The 19,024-nt window shown below is 60.7% G+C and overlaps 1 protein-coding gene across 1 annotated transcript; it reads left to right on the top strand.

The window, feature by feature from the left end:
* Positions 1-1,275: 1,275 nt before the first annotated feature.
* On the top strand, positions 1,276-19,024 carry NPC1L1 (NPC1 like intracellular cholesterol transporter 1). Its single transcript, XM_080666259.1, has 19 exons — positions 1,276-1,427; positions 2,442-3,955; positions 5,643-5,743; positions 5,983-6,155; positions 6,283-6,411; positions 6,591-6,773; positions 7,249-7,363; positions 7,471-7,598; positions 7,942-8,082; positions 8,340-8,429; positions 14,834-15,024; positions 15,241-15,365; positions 15,865-15,991; positions 16,116-16,171; positions 16,794-16,944; positions 17,085-17,316; positions 17,413-17,526; positions 17,612-17,774; positions 17,886-19,024. The coding sequence occupies exons 1-19, from the start codon at positions 1,374-1,376 to the stop codon at positions 18,068-18,070; spliced, it is 3,972 nt and encodes a 1,323-aa protein (XP_080522385.1). The 5' UTR covers positions 1,276-1,373; the 3' UTR covers positions 18,071-19,024.

The following is a 19,024-nucleotide window of genomic DNA, read 5'->3' on the forward strand; positions in this document are numbered from 1 at the left end:
AGCCGTCAACCAGACGTCAGCCAGACGTCAACCAGACACTTACTCACATAACGAGATACGGAACAGCGTCAACCAGACACTCACATAACGAGATACGGAAAGAGCGAGGCCGGGGGATGGGCGGCCTGTGGCACCCAGCCCAGCAATCAGCAGGCTGATAGGACGCGGAGGGAGGCCGAGCAAGAATCGGGAAATGGGGCATGAGGGGTGCAGGTGCTGCTGTCAGCGTGACTCTGCTCCACCGCCTTGTGCAAAGGGAGCCAAGTGGCAGACTGTGGGTGTTCCCGGGGGGGACCCCGAAAGTCCATGCCGGGCTCCATTCCTAGGGGCTCCCCGGGGCCACTCTTGGATCGATGGGTTGGCAGGGCCCCTAGGGCTCCACAAGGGCCTCAGGAGCCTGAAGCTGCCCATGTCCTCCACCAGCACCCCTTCCCCCTCCCCGGGGGGCCCCCTGAGCAGGCCCCCACACCCCCCAAGGTCCCCGGTGAGCCTGCTCTTTAATGCACCCTGGTTGGCTTCCTGCTGCCCCCCTGGAATCCCTGTCTCAGGTGCTGCTTCGGGGAGATACCAGGAGGAGGGGAGACAGCAGAGACGGGCGGCGCCGAGGAGGAGGGGCGGATGGAGGTCCCTGCAGCTCCCTCCAGCCGGTGGCCACAGGGATCTTCCCGGCAGCCTGGTAAGCTACGCCCTGCGCAGGGCCAAGGTCGGCCCATCCTGGCGATAGGCAGATCCCTATCGGAGGGCGAGGAGCCTGTGAGCACCTGGCTCCGTCCCGTCCAGTGGGGCCGCTGTGGGGTTCCCAGCAACACCCTGGCCTCCGGGGGTGGGGGCAGGGGGGCCGTGGCTCCCACTTCTGGGGCATGGTCGGCCCTCAGCAAATGGACCTCCCTCTGCCCAGAGGAGGAGACCGATGTCACTGCATCACGCCACCCCAGTGTCCCCTGTTATTGGGCTGTTAATATTAATTAACAACAGTTGCTAAGGATGACAGTGCAAGGTGTGTCCAGCCAGGGCCCGCCTGGTCCCAAGAGGGGGCTGGGGCCAGTGGGGGTCCGAGGCCGCATGGGGGCGGGGGGAGCAAGTGTGGGGCTGTGCGGGTCCCCAGCTGCCTCAGCCCTCGGCCTGGGGCCTTGGGAAATGGGTGACAGGAGACCCTGTACCTCCGTCCCCTCACTCCCCTGAGAGAGTGCCCGAAGCTGGGCGGGGCGGGCAGTGGATCATTAACAGGTGCGGGGCGGCCCCATTGGTCCCCTGCCGTCAGGCCAGGCTGTCCCTGGCAGGAGGCAGCCCTGCTGGTGCCCCCTGGACCCAGCCCTCGGCTGAGCTCGGCTCTCTGTGGCCTTACTTCCCTCTCACCCCTTCCTGGAGCCGGGATGGCAGAGGCCCGCCCGCGGGTCTGGCTGCTCTGGGTGCTGCTCCTGCAGGCGGTGAGTCTGGCGCCTGCACCCTGCCTGGGGCCTCCCCTCTCGAGTCCTGGGCACGGGGGTCCTTGGTGACAGGGAGAGCCGGGACAGGGGATCCGTCTCTGGACAGACAGGGAATCCCAGGGCCGAGAGGCGGGTGTGGGCGGAGGTCCTGGCTGCCCAAGTCTCCAGGCCGCGGGGTGGTTTGGACACAGGGCTGTGGAGGGGGCCGCTGGCCCGGGTGGACCAGGGGCCTCCCATCCCTGGGCTGCTGTGGACGCCCTGGCCCGAGGTGGGCAGTGGCTTCTGAGAGTCTCCCTCCCACCGTGGATTTAGCACCTGCCTCTGCTGTTTCTTGCTCACTGCAGGCCTGGGAGGGAGGGTGCAGGCTCGGGCCCCAGGCGGGGAAGCCGGGCACCGATGTCCCGAGAGGGCCCCTGCCTCCCGGTGTGGCCCGCAGCGTGGGCACCGCGGCTGCCAATGGCGCTGGTGGTGGAGCCCATGTGCTCAGCACCCAGTGCCGCTCGACCCCTTCGAGTCATCCCTGACCTGTGTGTGACCCTGCCACATGCAGGTCTGTTGGGTCGCCCCCCCCACCCCTCTTTTTTTAAAAACATATTTTAATTTATTTCAGGGAGGAAGGGAGAGGGAGAGAGAGGAACGTTAATAATGAGAGAGAATCATGGGTCGGCTGCCTCTTGCACACCCCCGACTGGGGATCTACCCTACAACCCAGGCATGTACCATGACAGGGAATTGTACTGTGACCTCCTAGTTCATAGGTCAATGCTCAACCACTGAGCCACACCGGCCAGGGCTCAACTCCCTCTCTTCAGGGACCTGATGAAAGCCCATCACCCCCAGACACCACCCAGAGGCCTCTGCACCCCTCACGGCTCCCCAGTTCCCAGCCGTGTGTAGCTGCCATGGCCACCCCCCCACCCACCGGGCCCTGCGTCCCTCCTAAGCCCACGTCCCCAGCCCCCCGCCCCCCGGCCGAGGGTGTGGGACCCCTGGTGAGTCTGCCCTGCTCCCCAGGCCCAGGCCCAGCCGTACACGCCCATCCACCAGCCGGGCTACTGCGCCTTCTACGACGAGTGCGGGAAGAACCCCGAGCTGTCGGGGGGCCTGGCGACCCTGGCCAACGTGTCCTGCCTGAACAACACGCGTGCCCCCCGCGTCACGGGTGACCACCTGGCCCTGCTGCGGCGCGTCTGCCCTCGCCTCGACGCCGGCCCCGACGCCGCCACCTTCGCCTGCTGCTCCCGGAAGCAGCTGGTGTCGCTGGAGGCCAGCTTGGCGGTCACCAAGGCGCTGCTGACCCGCTGCCCCGCCTGCGCGGACAACTTCGTGAGCCTGCACTGCCACAATACCTGCAGCCCCAACCAGAGCACCTTCATCAACGTGACGCGGGTGGCCGCACGGGGGGCCGGCGAGCCCCCCGCCGTGGTGGCCTACGAGGCCTTCTACCGGCGCAGCTTCGCCGAGCGGACCTATGACTCCTGCAGCCGGGTGCGCATCCCCGCGGCCGCCACGCTGGCCGTGGGCGCCATGTGTGGGGTCTACGGCTCCGCCCTCTGCAACGCCCAGCGCTGGCTCAACTACCAGGGCGACATCAGCAACGGCCTGGCCCCGCTGGCCATCACCTTCCACCTGTGGGAGCCCGGCCAGGCCGCAGGGAGCCCCATGCAGCCCCTGGACGGGGAGCTCACCCCCTGCAACCAGTCCCAGGGCGGGGCGGCCGCCTGCTCCTGCCAGGACTGCGCGGCCTCCTGCCCGGCCATTGCCCGGCCCGAGGCCCTGGACGCCACCTTCCGCCTGGGCCACCTGGCGGGCGGGCTGGCCCTCATCCTCATCCTGTGCTCCGTCCTGGCCGTGCTCGCGGCCTTCCTCGTGGGCACCCGTCTGCTCTCCAGGACCCGGGACCCCAAGGCCGGCCCCAGCATCTCCAACAGGCTCAGCCACTCCACCCACACCTTCCTCAGCACGTGCTTCGAAGACTGGGGCACCTGGGTGGCCTCCTGGCCGTTGACCGTCCTGCTGGTGTCCACGGCCGTGGTGGTGGCCTTGGCCGGAGGGCTGGCCTTCATGAAACTGACCACAGACCCCGTGGAGCTGTGGTCGGCCCCCAACAGCCAGGCCCGGCGGGAGAAGGCGTTCCACGACCAGCACTTTGGGCCCTTCTTCCGCACCAACCAGGTGATCCTGACGGCGCCCCGCCGGCCCAGCTACCAGTACGACTCCCTGCTGCTGGGGCCCAAGACCTTCGGGGGGGTGCTGGGCACGGACCTGCTGCTGGCGCTGCTGGGGCTGCAGGAGCGGCTGCGGCACCTGCAGGTGTGGTCGCCCCAGGAGCAGCGCAACGTCTCCCTGCGGGACATCTGCTATGCGCCCCTGAACCCCGGCAACGCCAGCCTCTCCGACTGCTGCATCAACAGCCTCCTGCAGTACTTCCAGAGCAACCGCACGCGCCTGCTGCTCACCGCCAACCAGACGCTCACGGGGCAGACGGCCCAGGTGGGCTGGAGGGACCACTTCCTCTACTGCGCCAAGTGAGTCCCCTGGCGGCTGCAGGCGGGGCGGGGCGCGCGGCCCCCGGGACCAGGCATGGGTCCTCGTCGGTCTGGCTCTCAGGCCGAGTGTCCCTGGTGGGGTCCCGCCCGCGCGCCGGGGCAGACGTGCAGGTGGCCTCATGGGCTCCTGGGAGCAGGGAGCGTCCGTGCCCTGTTTGCGTGTCAGAGGCTGCCTCCCAGTGCCGGGTCCTGCGCGGTGAGGGAGAGGGAGGAGTGTGGTGTGGCCCTTCGGGGTAAGGGCACTTTCGGCCTGTGGTCTTTTCTTCTTTTTTTGTTGTTGTTGGCCCTCCCCTGAGGATGTTTCCATTGATTAAACAAATATTTTTATTTTATTTTATTTTATTTATACATTTTATTGATTTTTTTACAGAGAGGAAGGGAGAGGGATAGAGAGTTAGAAACATCGACGAGAGAGGAACATCCATCAGCTGCCTCCTGCACGCCTCCCACTGGGGATGTGCCCGAAACCAAGGTACATGCCCTTGATCGGAATCGAACCCGGGACCCTTCAGTCTGCAGGCCGACGCTCTAGCCCAGGGGTGGGCAAACTTTTTGACTCGAGGGCCACAATGGGTTCTTAAACTGGACCGGAGGGCCGGAACAAAAGCATGGATGGAGTGTTTGTGTGAACTGATATAAATTCAAAGTAAAGGAGCGGAGGGGAGAGCAAGAGAACCGGATAGAACAGCCGGATCCGGCCCGCGGGCCGTAGTTTGCCCACGGCAGCCACTGAGCCAAACTGGTTAGGGCACAAATATTTTTATTGATTTCAGAGAGGAAGGGAAAGGGAGAGGGAGATAGACTCATCAATGATGAGAGAGAATCATTGATGGGCGCCTTCTGCATGCGCTCCCCCTCCCCCCACTGGGGATCGAGCCGCAACCTGGACACGCGCCCTGACAGGAATCGAACCCGGGACCCTTCAGTCCACAGGCCGACGCTCTACCCACGGAGCCACACCGGCCAGGCCTGTGGTCTTTCCTTAGCTGCTGGCTGCCATGTGGTGTGAAAAGCAAAGGGCGTGGTGGTCTCAGGAAAGCAGTCTGACCTTGCAGAGCCTCGGCCTCCTGCGTCGAGGGCGCGCCGCGTTCGGGCTGCTCCCCAGGGTCTGCACCTGGACCTCGGGGGGCCCTCGCGGCTACAGGCCCGGGGCAGCCCAGGCCCGGTGCCCACCTTCACGCTGGCGTTGTTTTGATTCTGGGTGCTCACAACCACTGGTGGGTGGTCTGATGGTCCTCATTTGAGAGACAGGGAGACGGAGGCTCCGAGGGGTGGAGAGCGGCTCAAGGTCACACGCAGCCCCTGCTCCTCGGACAGCTGGCGACCGCGGGCTCCCTCTCCCAGAGCGCTCTGCTCAGGCACCTTGATGTGCCGGCCGAAAGGGCTGTGGAAGGCGTAGAGATGGTCCGGATTGGGCATTGTCTGGGCCCCACCCAGGGGAGCAGGTGTGAGGCCTGGAGGAACAGGTGTGAGGCCCAGGGGACCAGGTGTGAGGCTCGTCCGGAATGGGGTGGTGATGGGTCTGGAGGTCTGGAGCGGGGAGGCGTGTGAGCTCACCCAGCACTGGGCCAGAGACACGGCTCTGACCAGGGTTCAGGGGCTGGCGCTGGGCCGGGGGCGGGCAGGGGCAGGAGTGGGTCCTGGGAGGCCCTTCCTCTCCCCGCAGTGCCCCGCTCACCTTCAAGGATGGCACTGCCCTGGCCCTGAGCTGCATGGCTGACTACGGGGCCCCTGTCTTCCCTTTTCTCGCCGTGGGGGGCTACCGAGGTAAGTGGGTCGCCTGGGGAGGCGAGGGGGGCTGACACGGGGGGTGGTGACTGCCGGGGAGCTGGGTGGGAGGGAGACCTGCCGCCCTCCACCTCCTCCATCTTCTCCCAGCGCCGCTCAGAGGCTCGGTTCCACGCCGCTGGCCGAGCGGGAAGTGGGTGCAGAGTTGGACAGTGACTCAGACGGGAAGGTGGAGGGGTCAGGGTGAGCCAGAGGTGGCTGAGCATGTCTCCTCCCAGGGAATGACTACTCAGAGGCGGAGGCCCTCATCCTGACCTTCTCCCTCAACAACTACCCCCCCGGGGACCCCCGGCTGGCCCAGGCCAGGCTCTGGGAGGGGGCCTTCCTGGAGGAGGTGCGAGCCTTCCAGCAGCAAATGGCCGGCACGCTCCAGGTCACCTTCATGGCGGAGGTAGGGCCGCGGGTCCACGGCTCGGGAACACCCAGGTGGCTTGGGACGGCTTCCCGTGGCCCCATCCGGTTCTTCCTGAGTGACCCACAGTGGCCCAGGGTCAGCGGGCTGGTGGGTGTGTCCACAGCGCTCCCTGGAGGACGAGATCAGCCGGACCACAGCCCAGGACCTGCCCATCTTTGCCATCAGCTACCTGGTCATCTTCCTGTACATCTCCCTGGCCCTGGGCAGCTACACCAGCTGGCGCCGCATGCTGGTGAGGGGGGCGCGGGGAGGGGGGCCCGGGGAGGGGGGTGCGGGAGGGCATCAGTACCTTCCAACCAGACGTCTGTCCGCAGGGGACACCCCATTGAGGATCCCTGGGGTGGCGTGCTCCCCCAGCACCCACGGGGACCATCGCCAGCCGCACAGGAGGCTGACCCCATCCCCTTGCAGGTGGACGCCAAGGTCACGCTGGGCCTGGGCGGGGTGGCCGTGGTGCTGGGCGCTGTCATGGCCGCCATGGGCTTCTTCGCCTACCTGAGCGTCCCTTCCTCCCTGGTGGTCCTGCAAGTGGTGCCTTTCCTGGTGCTGGCCGTGGGGGCGGACAACATCTTCATCTTCGTCTTGGAGTACCAGGTGCGTGGGCGCCTGCCCGACCTCCCCCCCCCAGACGCCCCCAGTGGGTTCCTGGGTGCTCCCCGTGTGGTTCCCTGGGCTTCCCTCCCTGACACTCGTCCTCATTCCTGAAGAGGCCCTGCTGTGGGCTCATCACCCACACACCTGCCCTCGCCCAGGTGTCAGGCCGCACGCTGGGGCGCCAGGTGGCGTCCAGGGAAGGGAGCCAGTTGATTTAGCCTCCGCTGTTGGTGGATGTTGAGGTCCCAATGGCCACTGGGGCAAGGATGCCACAGACACCCCAAAACGCACCCCGCATCCCTCTGGGCCAGGCTGAGAAGGGGGGCTGGGATGGCAGGGTCAGCTGGGGCTGGGAAGGTCGGCCGGCCAGCCCTGAGGCTCAGCCGGGACTCTGGGCGACACTGTGCGGGAGGGAGGGCACCTGCCCACCCACTGGCTGGCCCTCGACCCCGTCCTTGCTGTCCCCCCTCACCAGAGGCTGCCCCGGAGGCCTGGGGAGCGGCGGGAGGCGCACATCGGCCGGGCGCTGGGCAGCGTGGGGCCCAGCATGCTGCTCTGCAGCGTCTCCGAGGCCATCTGCTTCTTCCTGGGTGAGAAGCCCCTGCCCCCCACTGCCCGGCCTGGAGAGCGGGGTGCGGGCAGCCCCTCTGCACGTGTGAGCAGACACCGTGTCCTGAGAGTCTCCTCTGTCCCCCAGGGGCCCTGACCCCCATGCCCGCCGTGCGGACCTTTGCGCTGACCTCGGGCCTCGCCCTGATCCTGGACTTCCTGCTGCAGATGTCGGCCTTTGTGGCCCTGGTGTCCCTCGACAGCAGGAGGCAGGAGGTAGGGGACCCGCTAGCCCCGTTCTGGACAGTGGGGGGTGGGGGGGCGGGCGGGGGAGGGAGGGGGACCTTCACTTTGTAGAGAGGCTCGGAGTGGGCTTGGGGCAGGGACGCTGTGCGGGAACGTTTGGGCCTCGTCGTCCCCATGTCCCACGGAAAGCAATGTTGTTTTGGTCATTTGGGCAACTTCGATCCAACTTCCCAAAGTGCATGAGGGTCGGGGTCTCAAAATAAACCCACAACCCGGCGTCGAGGGAGCTGCGGCCTCTGCACACACACAATGCACGGAGGGCGGGTGGCGGCCCCGGGCTGCTGGGGGCCACGCTGAGCGGCTGCCCCCACAGGCCTCGCGGCTGGACGTCTGCTGCTGCCTGCGTGCCCAGGAGCTGCCCCCCGCCCCCAGCCAACGCGAGGGGCACCTGCTCCGGTTCTTCCACAAGGTCTACGCCCCTTTCCTGCTGCACCGGGTCACCCGCGTGGTCGTGGTGAGTGGGGCGGGCGGGGCAGCTGGGTCCTCACCCCCGGGGGGGTGAGGCAGGGGCCGCTCAGCCCGACCCTCCCCTCGTGGTCGTGGTTGTTGGCCATGGAGAGCTCACCCAGGTCTGGGTGCTGAAGCCGGGGGGCGGGATGGGGGGGGGCAGCGGGACTCAGGTTCAGCTAGAACGCACCTGAGAACAGCCAGCCAGACCCAGGTCGGGAGCGCGGGAGCCTCTGGCAGTGACTCATGCGGCTCCCTCCGCAGGTGCTGCTGTTCCTGGCCCTGTTCGGGCTGGGCCTCTACTTCATGGGCCACATCAGTGTGGGGCTGGACCAGGAGCTGGCCCTGCCCAAGGTGAGCTGCGCACGTGGCCTCGGGCCTCGAGGCGGAAGGGGGGGAATCTGGACACAGCAGCGGGGGCGGGCAGCCTGTATCGTCGGGGTGCAGGACCCTTTTAGAGTGTATGGGGAGAGACCCCGTCTGGCAAAACAGACACTGGGTCCTCATGAACCACTCACTCCCCACTCTCTCCTTCCCCAGCCATGGCACCGCCATTCTATCTTCTGTCTCTGAGTTAGGGAATCCTACAATATTTCTCCTTTTGTCCCTGGCTTATTTCACTCAGCGTAATGTCCTCAAGATTCACCCATGTTGTAGCAGATGTCAGTGCTTCCTTCCTTTTAAGGCGAATAATATATATGTACACACACACACACACACACACACACACATTCATATATATATATCTCACATGTTGTTTAGCCATGCATCTATTGATGCATACTTGGGTTGTCTCCTTGTCTTAGCTGTTGTGAATAATGCTGTTATGAACACAAATGTCCATTTGAGTTCCTGCTTTCAATTCTTTTGGATAAACACCCAGAAGCGGGCTTGTTGGGTCATACGGTAGGTCTACGTTTTTGAGGATTCTCCCGTACTCCTTCCATAGCTGTTGCACCAATTTATGTTCCACCAACAGTGCACAAGCGTTCCAATTTTCCCACATTCTGGCCAACTCTTATTGTTTCCTGTCCCCTGCCCCTCTTTTTTTAAAATATATATTTTATTGATATTTTACAGAGAGGAAGGGAGAGGGATAGAGAGTTAGAAACATCGATGAGAGAGAAACATCGATCAGCTGCCTCCTGCACACACCCTACTGGGGACGTGCCCGCAACCAAGGTACATGCCCTTGACCGGAATCGAACCCAGGACCCTTCAGTCCGCAGGCCGACGCTCTATCCACTGAGCCAAACCGGTTTCGGCCCCGTCCCTCTTTTGATGGCAGCTGTCTTAATGGGTGTGAGGTGGTATCTCATTGTCGTTTTCATTTGTCTTTCACTAATGACTAATGAGGTCGACTTTCTCTTTATGTATCTTTTTTTGGAGAATTGTCTGTTCAAGTCTTTTGCCCATTTCTGAATCAGGTTGGGTTCCTTTTTTTAAATTATTCATTGTTCATGAAGTAAGTGCCTCTTGATTTTCTATCCTGCAACTTTGCTGGATTTGCTCATGAATTCTAACAGGTTTTTAGTGGAATTTCAGAATTTATAATCTGTGAACCGAGATTTGTTGCTTCTTCCTTTCCACTTGGGGTGCCTTTTATTATTTCCTTTTCTTGCCTATTTGCTCTGCAGCTTCAAATACTCTGTTGAATGACTGTGGTGACAGTGGGCACCCTTGTCTTGTTCCTCATCTTAGAGGAAATACTTTCCGTTTGTCACCATTGAGTATGATGTTAGCTTGGGGTTTTCATATATGGCCTTTTATCATGTTGAGAAATTTCCCTGTATTTCTACTTTGCTGAGTTTTTTTTTTTAATATATTTTATTAATTTTTTACAGAGAGGAAGAGAGAGGAGAGGGATAGAGAGCTAGAAACATCGATGAGAGAGAAACATCGATCAGCTGCCTCCTGCACACCCCCTACTGGGGATGTGCATGCAACCAAGGTACATGCCCTTGACCAGAATCAAACCTGGGACCTTTCAGTCTTCAGGCCAACGCTCTATCCACTGAGCCAAACCGGTTTCGGCATGAGTTTTTTTTTTTAATTGATGAATTTTAGAGAGAGAAAGGAAGAGCGAGAGACAGACAGACAGAAACATCCATTTGTCGTTCCACTTACTGATGCATTCATTGGTTGATTCCCTGTGTGTCCTGACCAGGGATTGAGCCCATAATCTTGGTGTATCAGGATGATGCTCCAACTAACTGAGCTACTGGCTGGTTTGATTCCTTAATCATGAAAGGATTTGGGATTTTGTGAAAAGCTTTTTCTGTGTCAGTTGAGAGGATCATCGGGTTTTATTTTCATTCTGTTGATGTGGTGTATTACGTTGATTGATTGTCATGCATCGAACCATCCTTGCATTGTGGGAATATATCCCCACTTGGTCACAGTGTATCTGCCTCTCAATGGACGGACGGTCCCTGACTTAAGATCATTCAGCGTACGGAGGCGGGGAGATGACGTGCATTCAGTGGGAACTGTACTTCAGATGTTGAATTCTGATCTTGTCCCCGGCCAGTGATGTGCGCCTGTCAGACAAGTGATCATGGGGGTAAACGGCCAGCACTCCGCTGTTGCACGGTGTCACCAGCACTGGTTTTGGATCTTGTGTTTGAGCACGTTTAAGGCGGAAGGCTGAGCCACATGGTCAGCAGGTTAGGTGTATTAAAGTGCCACTCACGATGTGTGACGTCCTCCCAAGAAGCAGAGGGAAGTCGTGGCGCCGGAAGGCAAAGCTGAAGTGCTTGATATGTGCCGTCCATGGACAAGGAGAGCCGTTCACGGATGGTTCCCCGGAAGCTCTGTCCCAGGGTCTGCAGCGTCGTTGCCCACTATTTCAATATATGGAGAGTCCAGGGTTGGGACCATGGTGAGGAAAGAGAAGGACGTCGGTGGGGCTGTCGCTGCAGCTGCATCAGCAGCGGGAAACCTCGCGCTCCTTGTGAAAACCCTTCATCCCAGGCTGAAAAGAGGGCTTTTCCGCGGGTGCAGGGTTGCCGTGAGAAAGGCCTGTGGACTCCAACTGGTCCTGGAGAGCAAGTCATCACACGACAGCTCGAAAAGAAGGCGAAGGGTCGAGAGCTGGAGAATTTGCTGCCAGCAGGGGATGGCTGGATCCGTTTAGAACAGGGGTGGGCAAACTTTTTGACTCGAGGGCCACCATGGGTTCTTAAACTGGACCGGGGGGCCGGAACAAAAGCATGGATGGAGTGTTTGTGTGAACTAATATAAATTCAAAGTAAAGGAGTGGAGGGGAGAGCAAGAGAACCAGATAGAACAGCCGGATCCGGCCCGCGGGCCGTAGTTTGCCCAAGGCTGGTTTAGAAAGAGGTTTGGTCTAAAAAAAAATGTCAAGATAACAGGAGAAGCCGTTTCTGCCTCAGACAGTTCCCAGACCATACAGAGAATCGCCGAGTGGACAGGAAGTCTGTCCGAACAGGTGTCTGGGAGGAAATGTCACCAAGGCCTTACTAGTGAGGAAGGACGCACGCCCCGGGACTTAAGAGGCCGGGATGAGCTGATCCGCTGTTTTGTGCAAACACAGCCGGTTTAGTTCAGAACGGCCCTTACCCGGAAAGCTGCTAATCCCGAGCCTGGAGGGGAAGAGAAACACCAGTTGGCAGCCCTCGGCAGCCCCAGAGACGGTCTGGACAGCGAGAGCCCTTGCCGGGTTGGCTCAATCGGTGCTCAGTCCCTGAGGTCAGGAAGTGCCTGGCCGGTGAGGGACTATCTTAAAGTTCTTTTATTTTTTGAATGTACATTTCAGCAGCATTAAGTACATGCACAATTCTTTCTTTCTTTCTTTAAAATATATTTTTTATTGACTTCAGAGAGGAAGGGGGAGGGAGAGAGATGGAAACATCAATGATGAGAGAGAATCATTGATCGGCTGCCTCCTGCATGCCCCACACCGGGGATCAAGCCCACATCCCTGGCATGTGCCCTGACAGGGAATTGAACTGTGACCTCCTGGTTCATAGGTTGACACTCAACCACTGAGCCACACTGGTATATGATTTTCTTTTTTTTTTTTTTTTAATATATTTTATTGACTTTTTACAGAGAGGAAGGGAGAGGGATAGAGAGTTAGAAACATCCATGAGAGAGAAACATCGATCAGCTGCCTCCTGCACACCCCCTACTGGGGACGTGCCTGCAACCAAGGTACATGCCCTTGACCGGAATCGAACCTGGGACCTTTCAGTCCGCAGGCCGACGCTCTATCCACTGAGCCAAACCGGTTTCGGCAAGGTATATGATTTTCTTAATTTTCTTAATAGCACTTTCTTTTCTCTAGCTTACTTCAGTGTAAGAATACAGTATGTAATACATGCACCATCCAGGATATGTGTTAATCACTGTTATGTTATTGATAAGGCTTCTGGTCAATCAGTAGTTAAGTTTTTGAGGATTTTCAACGAGGTGGGAGGTTGGCACCTCTAACCCCTGCATGTTCAAGGGTCAGCTGCATTTGCCTTACCAGGGGTTCTTATTTCCTTCTGTGACTCTGAGTTATACCCTAACGGCCTTTTGCTTCAACCTGAAGGGCTCCCGTTAGCATTCTCACGGTGCAGGTCCTGCGGGAATGTCTCCTCCAGCTTTTGTTTACCTGGGAGTGTCTCAGTTGGTCCCTCGTTCTTGAAGAACAGTTTTGCTAGAAAGAGGATTCTTTTTTAATTTTTTTATTTGAAGGGTTTTTAAAAATTATTTTATGTACAAAGACATAGCATTCTGTCATAAGGTGGATGTCTTGAACGACCCATTCACGGAAGTTCGCTTAGTCCAACTTGGTGAAGCCCCTGTCCTCCGGTACTGACGGAAACGCTGGCGGCACATGTTGAGGCCGTACTTCCGGGTCAGACCCTGGCGTGTTGAGCAGACGCGGCAAGAACGAGAACCCAGGACCGATCTCCTCGGATGCTCCAGGAGAGTTGCTGGTGACCCATCTTGCTCTCTCTGTGGCAACGAGGCAAAAGGGAGAAAGAGGATTCTTGATGGACAGTCCTTTTTCCTTCAGCTCTTTGAACATACAAACTGGCTGCCCTCTGGCCTCCAAGGTTTCTGATGAGCAATCCTATCTAATAAAGAGGGAATGTGCAAATTGACCATCACTCCGTCACAAAGATGGCTGCACCCACAGCTGAGGCCAAGTTCCCATAAGGAGCCTTAATGAGCAATCAGCAGGGACCTGAGGCTACGCCCTCCCCCACCCGGGTGGGGCTTGACAGGGGACCTCAGGCCGCGCCTCTCGCCTTAGCACCAGGCTGGAGGACCTCAGGCTTTGCCCCCTGCCCTGGCGCCCAGCTGGGGGACCTGAGGCCATGCCCCCGCCCGGCGGGGCTTGATGGGGGACCTCAAGGTGGGCTTCCTGTCCTGGTGCTGGGCTAGGGGACCTCAGGCTGCACCCCCCACCAGGTGGGACTTGACAGGGGACTTCAGGCCACGCCCCCCCACCCTGGCACCAGGTGGGGGGACCTCAGGCTGCACCCCCTGCCCCAGCACTGGGCCAGGGTACCTGAGGCTGTGACCCCCTGCCTGGTGGGGCTTGACAGAAGACCTCAAGGTGTACCCCCAGTGCTGGGTCGGGGGAACTCAGACCATGCCCCCTGCCCAGAGGGGCTTGACGGGGGACCTGAGGCTGCACCCCCCTGTCGGTGGGGCTTGATGGGGGACCTGAGGCTGTGCTCCCCCTCCTGGTGCTGGGCTAGGGGACCTGAGGCTGCGCCCCCCCACCTGGCAGGGCTTGACAGGGGATCTCAGGCCATGCCCCCCATCCCGGCGCTGGGCCAAGGGATCTGAGGCCATGTCCCCTGCCCGGTGGGGCTTCACAAGGGTGGAACTGGCCAGGTCTGGATCTAGCCCAATGCGGGGGGGTGGGGAGGCGGCCAGGTCTGGGTCTCATGTGATTTTGAGGCACATGTGGGTGGGCAGGGACTTGACTCTGGGTCCCATGGTGTGCCCCAGACTCTGATAGGAGGAAGGTTTTCATATACATGCTACTAATTTTCTTTAATCTCTGACACTTCTATTATAGAGAAAGGGCAAATAGCAATATTAAATTATTTCCTCTAATTAATCTCCTTTTAATGTGCACGAATTTCGTGCACCGGGCCACTAGTAAGTTTATAATAATATTGGGGATCTTTGTATGGCACAAGTCTCTTCTATCTTGTTGCCTGCAAAATCCCCCTTTGTCTTTCAACAGCTGGATTATAATGTGCCTTGGTGTGGGTCTCTGGAGTGATTTTATTAATTTTAATTTTTATTTTTGAGAGAGCGAGGGAGGGAGGGATTGAGGGAGAGAGAGAGAGGATTGAGGGAGGGAGAGAGGGGTGGGAAGAGATCCCAAATGCACCCTGGGGATCGAAAACCAAAACCTGGGTATATGCTATGACCAGGAATGGAACCCACCACCTTTGGTGTATGGAATCATGCTCCAACCGACTGAGCCACACTGGACAGGGCTCTTGGAGTTTGTTATGCTTCTTGGGTGTTTATATTTATATCTTTCATCAAATGTGGGAAATTCTGGCCATTATTTCTGCACATAACCCTTCTGCCTTTCTCTCCGTCCTCCTTCTGGGACTCCTACGATGTGTGTGTTGGTCTATGGACAGTGTCCCGCGGGTCCCTTATCTGTCCCACGGGTACCTCTGTGAGGACCCTGTGCGTGTCCTGTGCGTGGGCGTGGGAGCAAGCCCCTTGCGATGCATCTGCTCAGGCCTCATGGACTGTCCCCCTTCCAGGACTCGTACCTGCTCGACTATTTCCTCTTTCTGAACCGCTACTTTGAGGTGGGGGCCCCGGTCTATTTTGTCACCACCGGGGGCTACAACTTCTCCAGTAAGGCGGGCATGGACAACATCTGCTCCAGCGCCGGCTGCGAAAGCTTCTCCTTAACCCAGAAGATCCAGTACGCCACCGAGTTCCCCGAGCAGTGAGTGTCCTGCCCCTGCCCTTGTCTGTGTCCCCCCCACCCCCGCCAACGCCCCCGTGTCCCCCACTCCCTCTGGCCCCCCTTCCTGCCTTCCTGGTTTCATCCAGCTGCCCACCTGCTGCTGTGCCTGCGGAGGCCAGTGTGGGGGTGGGGCCATGTGAAGGACCCACCACGTGCCCTAGGATCCTGCCCCCTGAGCTCCTCCCCGACCCCCAGGTCTTACCTGGCCATCCCCGCCTCCTCCTGGGTGGACGACTTCATTGACTGGCTGACACCATCCTCCTGCTGCCGCCTTTACACCTGGGGACCCAACAAGGACCAGTTCTGCCCCTCGACTGTCAGTGAGTGAGAGGCCTCTGGGGGCTCATGGCCCCACAACTTGGGGAAACGGAAGCGAGAGAAAGGAGAGAAGGGGGGGCCCTCTTAGCCCCTCACACCCTCCTAAAGGGTCTGTTGGGATGGGACACAGGCGCAGGACACATGGATGGGTGCCCGAGCCCAAGGGGGCTGGACACTGGGCCCTCGCTCTGGGGCACGCTGGTTCTCACGCAGCGAGAGTGGGGAGTGAGCCCAGGTGGCCCCTGGCCCCGGCCCCGGAGCAGCTGCGTTTGTAGGTGGGGTGGGGAGGCCCTGTAGGCCGTGGGCTGTTTCTCTGCCCCAAACTTCCCTTCCTCATCCATTCATAGGGGTCGGCAGTCTCCGTGTTGGAGAGAGCCCCCGCCCTGCACGGTTATAGAGAAACAGAGTGTGCTCTTGGGCACACAGGGGCCAGGTGCCAGGGCGCGAGGGGCACAGAGCGGCCGGAGGGTGCCGCTCCCCACCCGCGCACTCTCTCTGCAGACTCGCTGGCCTGCTTGAAGAGCTGCGTGAATCCCACCTTCGGGCCCGTGCGGCCATCGGTGGACCAGTTCCACAAGTACCTTCCCTGGTTCCTCAGTGACCCACCCAACATCAAGTGTCCCAAAGGGTAGGCCTGCGTGGGGTGTCCGCAGGGGCGTGGAGCGGGTGGCGGCGCAGGGAGGTGGGGGGCTGCTGGAGGGTGTCTTGGGGAGCCTTGACCCCAACCAAGCCTTTACTCTGCCCACCCCCAGTGGCCTGGCAGCCTACAGCACCTCCGTGAAGTTGGACCGCGACGGCCAGGTTGTGGGTAAGCGTGGCCTTGCGTGGCGGGCGGGTGAGTCAGCGGCTCCAGGGCCATGAGCCTCAGGGACTACCTCCACCCGCATCCTCTCTCCTCCTCCTCCATGGGGGGCTTCTAGCCTCCCCCTGGAGGCCCTAGTTCAGCCATGGGCAAACTACGGCCCGCGGGCCGGATCCGGCCCGTTCGGCTGTTCTATCCGGCCCGCGGAGCCGAAAGAGCGGAGGGTTCTCTTGCTCTCCCCTCCGCTCCTTTACTTTGAATTTATATTAGTTCACACAAACACTCCATCCATGCTTTTGTTCCGGCCCTCCGGTCCAGTTTAAGAACCCATTGTGGCCCTCGAGTCAAAAAGTTTGCCCACCCCTGCCCTAGTTACTCAGATCCTCGACCTCACACTTCACCTCCTACCTCCCCACCCTAAGCCCTCAGACCACTCTGGGTCCACGGGAGACCTTGTGGCTGCATCCATCAGAGGCAGGGCCGGTCCACACCCAGCCGCAGGCCCTTTGCCCAGTTTGTTCCGAATCCCAGTACGGTGGCAGCAGAGCCCTGAGCCGGTCCCCAGGGCCCCGAGGGCGCCTGGAGCCGGCTCCGACCTCTGTGTCTCTTGCTCCCGGGCTGGCACCAGCCTCGCGCTTCATGGCCTACCACAAGCCCCTGAGGAACTCGCAGGACTACACGGAGGCTCTGCGGGCCGCTCGGGCGCTGGCCGCCAACATCACCGCCGGCCTGCGGAAGGTGCCAGGCACCGACCCGGCCTTCGAGGTCTTCCCCTACACGTGAGGCCCCGGCAGGTGGAGGGCAGCAGGGCGGGACCTGGGCGGGGCCGCCCCGCACCCCTGCCGAGCTGCGTCCTCCTCCTGATGTGGGGGCGGGAGGCGGAGGGCGGGGCGCCGCGTAACAGAGCCTGCACCCCCAGGATCACCAACGTGTTCTACGAGCAGTACCTGACGGTGGTGCCCGAGGGGCTCTTCACGCTCAGCCTCTGCCTGGTGCCCACCTTTGCCGTCTGCTGCCTGCTGCTGGGCATGGACCTCCGCTCCGGCCTCATCAACCTCTTCTCCATCATCATGATCCTGGTGGACACCGTGGGCTTCATGGCCCTGTGGGGCATCAGCTACAACGCCGTGTCCCTCATCAACCTGGTCACGGTAAGCGCAGACGCGGGGCCTCCCGGAGCGTGCCGCCGGCCTGGCGGAGACCCCACCCAGGCCCTTTGGAGGCTGATGGCCCCTCTCTGCCCGCAGGCAGTAGGCATCTCGGTGGAGTTCGTGTCCCACATCACCCGCTCCTTTGCGGTCAGCACCAGGCCTACCCGGCTGGAGCGGGCCAAGGAGGCCACCATCTCCATGGGCAGTGCGGTGAGTGGCGGGGGGTGGGGGGGGCGGCCGCAGGGACCGTCGCCTGCTGCTGCGTGCCCAGCCTGACACCTGCGTGCGACCCTAGGTGTTTGCTGGTGTGGCCATGACCAACCTGCCGGGCATCCTCATCCTGGGCCTGGCGAAGGCCCAGCTCATCCAGATCTTCTTCTTCCGTCTCAACCTCCTCATCACCCTGCTGGGCCTGCTGCACGGCCTGGTCTTCCTGCCGGTCGTCCTGAGCTACCTGGGTGCGTGAGGCCCCTCCCGCAGGCCCGCCCACCCAGGGAGGAGCCCCAGGCGGTGCGGGAGCACCCAGGCGGGGAGGGCGCGTGACCACTCCTCTGTCTGTCCCTCTGCAGGGCCTGACGTCAACATGGCTCTGGTGTTGGAGCAGAGGCGGGCGGAGGAGGTGGCCGCGGCCAGGACGGCCTCCTGTTCAAAGCACTCCTTCCCAGTGAGCCGGGCCAACGGCACCTACGTCAACCACGGCTTCCAGCATCCTGCCGAGAGTGGGAACGGCCTCGGCGGCCCTCCCCCACAGTGAGCAGAGCTCCACGCAGGCTCCAGGGGCCGAGAGGCTTCCCATGGGGACCATAACCTGTCTCCCCCCAAGCCCTGTGCCTGTGGGGTACTCAAACTGGAACTCCCTCTGACCACCAGGTGCCCAGGCACCCTCCACCCCAGCAGCAGGTCCCTGGTTCCAAGTCATGCAAGCCTTGGTCAGCACACGCTTACCTCCTTCTTCCTGGGACCTGGGTCTTGGGGTTCAGACACAGAAAGGCTAGCTTGGTTCCAGACTCAGTCTCTCCCACAGCTGCCCCTTCCCGCCCACCTCCCCTTCCGAGAAACAAAGCTCCACTTTGGTGTCGGAGAGTCCTCAGCTCTGTTCCGAATCCCCGAGAACCAAGAGCAGGACCCAGCCCGCAGGCAGCTAGGGAGGGGAGGGGAGGTCACTGCCCCTCATCCAGGAGCGTGTCCTGGAAGAGATGCTGGTCATGGACCGGCCCCACTGGAAAATGCCGTTCAGTTTGGCCTCCAGCTCCACCGATTATCAAGGTGGTGGCTGCCCGTCAAGGCTGCCGTGTGTCTTCGAGGCTGTGAGCTCCCGGGGACAGACAGGCCTGGAGCGCTGGCGCGCCTCAACGCAGCCCAATCTCAGCCTCCCTGGAGAGGCACAAGCCGAGGCATGCCCCTGCTCAGCGCTCAGGAAGGATGTGTCATGGAGCACAAACAGAGTTTCATGTCTCGTGTCCTATTGTGGTGCCTCTGGATTTAAGATAATCGTTGTAGCCCAGCCGGTGTGGCTCAATGGTTGAGCGTCAACCCAGGAACCAGGAGGTGGCGGCTTGACGCCCGGGGTTCCAACTCCATCCCCAGTAGGGGGTGTGCGGGAGGCAGCTGGTCGATGATTCTTCCTCATCCTTGTTGTCTCCAGCCCGCACCCCCTCTCCTGTCCTCTCTAAAGTCAATAAAAATACATTCAAAGGAAGGTAATCGT

The sequence above is a fragment of the Plecotus auritus genome, assembly GCF_963455305.1.
Source record: "Plecotus auritus genome assembly, chromosome: 4".
NCBI classification, from domain to species: Eukaryota; Metazoa; Chordata; class Mammalia; order Chiroptera; family Vespertilionidae; genus Plecotus; species Plecotus auritus.